This window comes from Nicotiana tabacum, chromosome 13 (assembly GCF_000715075.1).
Source record: "Nicotiana tabacum cultivar K326 chromosome 13, ASM71507v2, whole genome shotgun sequence".
Lineage (NCBI taxonomy): Eukaryota > Viridiplantae > Streptophyta > Magnoliopsida > Solanales > Solanaceae > Nicotiana > Nicotiana tabacum.
In genome coordinates this window covers 44,653,112-44,661,604 of record NC_134092.1, presented here as the reverse complement: position 1 = coordinate 44,661,604, position 8,493 = coordinate 44,653,112, and the positions used below count along the sequence as shown (strand labels likewise).

At 41.0% G+C, this 8,493-nt stretch overlaps 1 protein-coding gene across 1 annotated transcript; it reads left to right on the top strand.

The window, feature by feature from the left end:
* Positions 1-3,996: 3,996 nt before the first annotated feature.
* LOC142168102 (uncharacterized) lies at positions 3,997-7,418 on the top strand. The gene is made up of 4 exons (XM_075228762.1): positions 3,997-4,086; positions 4,470-4,710; positions 5,842-6,182; positions 6,483-7,418. The coding sequence occupies exons 1-4, from the start codon at positions 3,997-3,999 to the stop codon at positions 7,416-7,418; spliced, it is 1,608 nt and encodes a 535-aa protein (XP_075084863.1).
* The last annotated feature ends 1,075 nt before the right edge of the window (positions 7,419-8,493 follow it).

Genomic DNA, 8,493 nt, shown 5'->3' with positions numbered 1-8,493 from the left:
TTACTTAATCAATCATGTCACTCTTGCTCCTGAAATGCCAATGTGTTTATGAATCCTGTTAAATGTCACACAATCCTGGCTCTATGAGGTATTTCTCTAGGGTTTTTTAGTTGATTTCCATGTGTGGTCCATTAACTTATGTGGTTAAGTGGTCAATATTGTAAATGTTGGGTTTGATCTGAGTCCATATGTAGCTTTGGGTTGTGCAAATGAACATACTCTCCAATGTTTGAGCTGAGTTCGGGTCTGGGTCTGCTATTTGTGAGAGGAACAAGCCTGTTGAAGGCCCAGGCAGTGCTAGATTATGTCCTCTTGGGTCTGCTCTATTTGTTGGGCATGTAGTCATCTCGATTCTGTAATATTGGAGTTTGTTTCTTCTTTTATCATTGGTCCTGTAATAATTTGTAAACAAACGATAGGGAATATTAGTGAAAAGGGGGTTGGGGTATCCTAATTCTTACATGAACGAGTAGAGAGCATGCCTATAGGATCTACTTGCTTTACTTGCTACTTTGTTCGACATGCGTTATTTCTGTACACACATAGAAACCATGCCTATAGAAAGTCGCACACTCCACTTAACTTGTCTAATACTCGTACACTATTCAAAGCATGTTGGTTTGAGTAAATGTTGTAACTGTTTCCATGTCTACTGTTGTGCACTATTAGGCAGCATGTCTATAGGAACTAAATGCCAATAACGACTTATTTAATTATTAGACAACATGCCTATAGGATGTAACAATATATGCCTTTGCTAATGCTCATCTAGATACCATGACTATATGGCTCCAATTAATTAACTAATCAACCACCTCTGTTGTTTTATTTCTACTACTTAGAAAGCATGCCTCTAGGAATAAGTATGGTAAAACCAAGTTCAAATACCAACTATTAGAAATCCTACCGATAGGATATTGTTACTCGCCTAAGAAGTCTATCTATAAAATCAATTGCCGGTAATTCTAAGTTTTCGAACTGTTTTACTACCTCATTGCAAAAATAATTTAGATATCATGCCTATAGGGTTTGTAATACCTATAATATGCAAATTTGTTAATCTAAAACACCAGTACTGCCTGTAAGACACTTGGAATCAGAATCACGTAGAAGCCATGCCTATAGGACTTAACGACTCTAATGCGTCTTAATTCTGAAACTGTCTACTACCTAATATAAGAATCTGCACACGTACATTTATTGTTTGAGTGTGGAGGCTAACTTAAGCCACTTATTCTCTTTATGTGTAGCCCTACATGTTTTTAATGTACGCCTAGTTTTATCATTTTGAGCACCCTAAGTAAAGTCTAGAACCACCCAAATAGTAGGTCCAAAGCCTCCTGGACCATAGGCATGGGACGGGTAACGCACGCATAGGACACGGTTTAGAATTGAATTAGAGTTCTTTAGGTAAATAACTTTAATATAGTAATTGGATAGCAGGAGATGATAGTCTGTGCCCACTGAATAATATGAGCAACCCCTACCCTAAGGGAGTTATGAAGTATTATTTATGTTGTACGGGGTGATCCTTTAAGCTAAAAAACTTAGGAACCCCCCTCCCCCCTTATATGTTTATTGTTCGCACTGTGTCTTTTGAACTTAGAATAATTAAGTTGCATCTTGTAAACTCTAAGTACTAGAACTGATTATTTATATAGAACCTAATTCTTGTGCAATTCTCTTTACAATTGTTTACATCATAGTATAACTTTTAAATTCCTTGTCTTTCCTCACTCACACGATCACATAGGAAAATTATAATCCAACAATCCCACATACTGTAATTGTGGACCTTGAAGAGTACCTAACACCTTCTCTTTGAGGTAATTTGAGCCCTTACCCGATCTTTGGTGATACAGACTAGTTAAAATAGAGTTATTTGAAAACAAGTGCCCTAACGCACCTTAGAAATTGTTAGGTGGCGACTCTTCTCTTTTAACACCCGTTTAATGGAGTTGTCACCTATCGAAATCCTCTTTCGCAAGAAAATGGGGCGCGACAGCATGACGACTCTGATGGGGATATACTTAGGCTCTTACCATAATGAAGTTGACTTATGTGGATTAATGGATTCTTTGATGACATCCCCTTATTTGTTTAAATTGCTATGACATGTACATCCCTTCCCTATCTCCTTTACTTGCTTAAACTGCTATGACATGCTCATCCTCTCTCTATTTCCTTTGTTTGCTTAAACTTCTATGACATGTACATCCCCTCCCTATTTCCTTCATCTTGTTTAAGACTGCTATATCAGGTATCTCCCGTCCCTATCTCCCTATTTTCTTTATTTAATTACGTTCTCGTACATTTTCATGAGTTAAACTGACTTCTCTCTTTTGTCTTTCCTTTTTCTTTTCTTTCTCCTATTCATCTTTAACATATTACGTACTATTTTTTATGTACTTTCATCATGCAAATATCTGGAAATGTGTTACTATCTTTGCATTGAACTGTCTTTCAACATCATACTCCACTTGTGCTTACTATCAACATAGCGGCGCTTGATAAGTGTCCGCGCTTTCCTCAAAAATACCCTTTTAAACCAAAAAGGCTTATTAGCAGTAGACTAGTCGATCACCGGTGCAATCGACGGTCCCGTGCCTTTCCCTCTCAAGTTGTCCACTTGAGAGTACCAGTCTAGACCCTTCTAGAAACCACACTCTGATTTAAAATGTACATTCATCATGCTAGACCTATTATGGATTGGGATGTAATTGATGCATCAACCCGCTTAGATAAACCTTGTCCAAAGTCCAATGGTATTTCCATAATCCCAAAGGGCACCATCATATTATGTGCATTACTTGGAGAAAATGTGCCAACATGTTGATCATTGTTGCATAAATAGTCGAATCTAGAGGGGGAAAGGGCTAACTTTTATTCGTTTGCAGAAAATGAAGCACGAAATCCCCAGGTTTGGTATGGTCGAGAATATCCCGCCTCTGCTAATTGCGTCTGCATCACGAGGATCTAGCCATTACCTCTTTGGGATGGGTGCATTGCCAGGTCTATGTCTTCATAGTCTGTTTCTTGCGTATGTTGATCTTTCCAATGCAAGGGGAAGGATTCACACTCGCTTAGCCATGGTCGCCAGGACCTTAATGGAGGGTACCGAGGGGGAGAAATACACTATCATCCTGATGATAAAGATGAGAGTACCGTGCTCTGGATCAGTGCAAGTATGGGTTCAGACACTTCGAGGGTTGTAATCTCTTATTACAAGTTTGGCTGCTTGAACACTTTCAGAGGGGTGATTATCGCCAGGAGCTTCTGCGAAGGCCAGTGAATGACTACATTGCCAGTCATCATCCAAAGAAGATGACATTCATTCCAGACAGGTTTGCAAAGCCTGGAAATGCTGTAGGCTGGGTGCGTTTCTTCAACAATCTGACAGACGAGCAAGCGCATTGGTTGTTTGAGTGGTTTCCTAGTAGTGAGTTCATCATCATGTCAAAAGGGACTACTCACTTGGTACTGATCAGGCTACGAGGCATCTACCCTTATGCTCCTCTAAGGGTAATGAGGCAAGCTAGGAGGAAGCAAGTCATAACTCGGGTTTCCAACATGGTTCAATATACGGAAGATTTCAAAGGAGATGTCATCACATTCAAGTTTGAAGCCCAACACATATGGAATCGTAAGATCATCGTGGAAGGAGAGACTATTAAGATAGGCAGGTATCACGCCGGTCATATGTACTACTATATCTCATGGTTGGAAGACGACATAGCTGGGGACGTCAAACCAGGGGTCAATCTGAAAGATAGAATCATAGATGAGGTGGTTGAGGCACAGGTGAAGTACAAGAGGCTACGTAAAAGAGTGTTTGAATCTGAAGCTAAGCATCTAGAACAACATAAGGTGGATATGGAGGAGATCAGATAATGGAAGGAGATTGCAGGTAATTCGACAGAGAGGTTAGAGCATCTAGAGCAAGGACTGATAGAGCTAGAGGGGAAGATAAGAAAGAGGCTTTGGGATTGTAAAGGCATGGACCATGATGAAGGAAGGAAGCTGGCAATGGCTTACTTGCTACTCGATATGCGCGATCTGGAAAATGTGATTGATAGAGTCAAGAGAGTCAAGCATGGATAAGGTCTTTCGGGGGACAAGTAAACGAGGAGATAAAGTTCTTTACTGCTTTCTAGATTAGATTTCGTTAGATTTTGATGTAATAAGGCTTAATGCCATTAGTGACTTTATAATTATTATTTTAATTTAGTGAAAGATTGATTTGGCTTATCTCCGCATTAATGAAATAAGGCAACGTTGGCATGAATTTTTTCCAAGTCTATGTGTCGCTTAGGCCTACCTCAGGCACAATGAGGTCCCTATAATTAGGACGCGAATTATTGCATGACCTTATGTGATACGTGCTTAAATATTGCAAACACTCTTTTACTTCGTCTTACTGACTTGGTTACCTTTTTTTTTCTTTCTTTTGATTACTCACATTCCCAAAGGTTGGTTCGTGCATTCTAGCATCATCAGTATACCACACTACATCCAAAGGTCCTCCACCACCTCCTCCACCTAGCGACCCGAAAAGTAAAGGCAAAGTCATAGGGAAGATGGACGATCTAAGTGGCAATCGAAAAGACAATGCTACCATGGCAGAAAATGTTGAAACCTCATATGGAAGAAGTACGCCAGGTCAGAATGAGTTGGTCCTACATTTGGAACAGAAAATCTTGGAACTACAAGGTGAGCTTGAGCAGGTCCAAAAACTCACAAACCTCTCCCTTACTCTAAACATCCCAGACATCAACCAGCAAAACACACCCACTCAGAACCAAACACCACCGCAGAACACCCAGGCCCAAAATCCAGCACCCATAGCTCCACAAAATACTCCCGCAATGCACCAGTATCACAATATTGCACCTCCTTAAAACCTTAACCTCCCACCAGTGCAAACCTCTCAACTACACCACCATCACCCAACCCAGTATTTGTAAACCACCACTTATCACACCCCTCAAAACGCACCACAACTTACCCCCGATCCCCCTCAAACCTTGATCAATGATCACCCATATACCCAAGTTCTAGGAAAACACCAAGGCAACCCGATATACATGGAAACTGTACCCCATACGCCGAAACAAACCCCATACGTACCTGAACCAACTGAAAAGGACTTGCTCATCCGAAACATGGTAGAGGAGCTAGCAAGAGTACAAACAAAAGTACAAAATTAATTTAAATACTCTAATTAATCCCAAATACCCCAAGAGAATAACCTCACAAGATCTTTCCAAAGAAAAGGTTCACACAAGTATTTTCCAACACTCACTCTCTTTTAAAATACTCTTAATAAATAAAGGAAGAGAAGGAAAGACGAGTGAAAAACTCTTAAATTGGTGTATTTACAAATGAGGAGAAGCTCCTCTATTTATAGCAAGAAATCCTTGGCCTAATAGTGGATATGATGTCATGGAAAATATCATGAAAACTTGGTCCACAAATTTTGTTATAGTGGATATGATGCCATGGCGAATGTCATGAAAACTTGGCCCCACTTGAAAAGGAGAAAGGGTGTTGAAGGTTTGAACTATGAAGACTTGTGTATCTAGCCAGATGTGGAACTGCTAGAGGATTACAAACCCCCTAAGTTTGAGATGTTTGATGGCAACGGTTATCCTAAGGTGCACTTGAGAACCTATTCTGACAAGCTTGTAGGAGTGGGAAAGAATGAATAAATTCACATGAAATTGTTCATGCGAAGTCTTATAGGAGATGCTTTATCTTGGTATATTAGCCAGAATCCGAAGAAGTGGGAAAATTGGGTAAGCATGGCATCTGATTTCATGGATAGATTCAGGTTCAATACAGAGAACGCGCCGGATGTTTTCTATATCCAGAACCTCAAGAAGAAGCCAACAGAAACCTTCCTCGAGTATGCTTCTCGTTGGAGATCAGAGGCTGCCAAGGTGAGGCCACCACTTGAAGAAGAACAAATGAACAAGTTCTACATCAGAGCTGAGGATCCACAGTATTTTGAAAGGTTGATAGTTATAGAGAATTACAAGTTCTCCGATATCATCAAGTTGGGAGAAAGGATAGAAGAATGGACTAAGAGTGGTATGATGACCAACTTCGAGGCGCTGCAAGCCACCAACAAAGCTTTATATTCGGGAGGTATTTCAAAGAAGAAGGAAGTAGGTGCTGTGATGGTAGCCCAAGGCCCTAAGTCTCCTCTTAACTATCAAACACATCCAGCCACATACCAACCCTCACCTCTAAAATACCAATACCCTGCTACCACCTACCATACCTATAACACCCAACCTACATATTACCATTCACCTCCTCCTGCCCGCCAAAACTATCCTAAACCACGACCAAACTTTGACCGCAGAGCTCCCAGACAATATAACCCCATCGCTGAACCTATAGCCCAACTGCATGAGAGACTAAAGGCCACTGGTTACGTCACCCCCATACCTGTTATTGCTATTGAAAACCCTTCCTAGTGGGTTAACCCCAACAAAACTTGTGCCTACCATTCAGACATGATGGGTCATACCATTGAGGAATGTCGCATGTTGAAAGACAAGATCCAGACGTTGATTGACACCAAAGTTATACAAGCAAAGGAGACCACGCCGAATGTCCGTAATAACCTTATTTCTGATCATAGGGGCGAGGGAATGAATGTGATAGAAACTGATGAAGAATGGGACCAGGAGGGATCCATCGGACTGATTAGAGAAGGGGACGCTCCCAAAACATCTCTTATTACCCTTTTGCCAATTGTGGTGCAAACCCAGGTGCCATTCGAGGTCGAGGTAGCTACACCTTTTACTATGATGGTAGCTCCAACACCATCTTACAAGTCTGATGTTGTCCCGTGGGATTATGTGGCTGAGGCAAGAAGAAAAGGAAAAGCCAAGATGGAAGAGACAGGTGTTGCGCAAGGAATGACCAGAACTGGAAGAGTTTATACACTCGAGAATCTTCGAGGAACAAGCAAAGAAACCACATCTAAGCCACATATCATGGAGACAAGCACTAATGATCTTTGGAGGAATGTACGGGAGAGGGAATACTCTGTTGTTGATCACCTAAACAAGACTCCCGCCCAAATATCCATCTTGTCGTTGTTGCAAAATTCAGATGTGCACAAGAATGCCTTGATTAAGGTATTAAGTGAAGCTTATGTGCCTATCGGTATCACTAATGGGGAGATGGATAATATGGTAGGGCAAGTACTGGAGAGTCACAAGATTACTTTCCACGAAGATAAGCTACCATCAGAAGCGTTGAATCACAACAAAGTATTGCACATCACTGAGCAATATAAAGACAGGTTCATTGTCAGGGTTTTGATAGATGGGGTTTCTAGTCTAAAAAAATGCCCGCTGACTACTTTGAAAGACTGGGTAAAGGCCTGCATGAGATACAGATAGAAGCATGAATGTGAAGGCATTCGATGGATCTCAGAGAGCCACTATCAGAGAAATCGACCTTGATATGCAGATGGGCCCGACCTGGTTTGATGTTGAATTCCAAGTGCTAGACATATCCGCTACCTACAACTTGTTATTGGGACGATCATGGATACACGCAGTTGGGGCAGTCACTTCTGCTCGGCACCAGGCAGTGAAGTTCGAGTGGAATCATCAAGAGGTGATTATTCACAGAGATGGAAGTAACCCTATCTACACCAACTAGACTGTGCCAACTATCGAGAATAAGAGGAAACTGGGAGGAGAAACATACCACTGCATTGAGCGAGCAAACGCAATTAAGAAGTGTCGATGGTGGAGCAATAAGATAGAGAGCAAACTGATGTGGTTGGGGTATGAAACAGGCAAGGGTCTTGGCCCAAAACTTCAAGGGATCACGGAACCAATGCACAACCTTTAGTCTCAGGTATGAATATATCGTGCAAGAATATCAGGATTAGATACCGTCTTGACGTGCCGCTTACTATCCATTGGAACAACCCATACCACCATTGCACTAGACATTCTTCCAAACTGATGTAATTTGGGGATCCGAGGAAGACAAGGTTTTGGTCGGTATGAGGAAGCTATTTCTGGACGAGGAAGATATGAATTGCAGTGCAATCTTAGAGGAGAAGGAGGAGGAGGAGGAAGACCTTACCATTCAGACAATGAGAGAAGGAGTTGTTCTCAAGAAATGGACTGTTGCACCATCCAGGGCTAGCCGAGTACCTGGGTAGCCTTGGCAGAATTAGCATGGTTTATTTTAAAATTATTTTTGGGCATTTAAGATATTTTCAGTGTTGTGTTTTGAAATAATTACTCAAGACATCGAGTTGTACTTGTTGACAATATTAAGTTTTGTTAATGCATTATTGCTTTTCGTTTATTTATTATTATCTTTCTACATTCTTTTTCGGCGTAATTATTACATATCCTGATGAACCTACGACTGTGACATGTAATGAGACAACGCAACATAAGGAACGTGATTCGAAATATTTGGAGGATGATATAATACCTGAGGAAATCGTCA

Coding starts and splice junctions, on each gene's coding strand:
- LOC142168102 (XM_075228762.1), top strand. CDS start 3,997: ATGGACCATGATGAAGGAAGGAAGCTGGCAATGGCTTACTTGCTACTC. Junction 4,711..5,841: donor GAAAATCTTGGAACTACAAG/GTGAGCTTGAGC, acceptor GGTTCAATACAG/AGAACGCGCCGGATGTTTTC. Junction 6,183..6,482: donor AGGAAGTAGGTGCTGTGATG/GTAGCCCAAGGC, acceptor AACCCTTCCTAG/TGGGTTAACCCCAACAAAAC.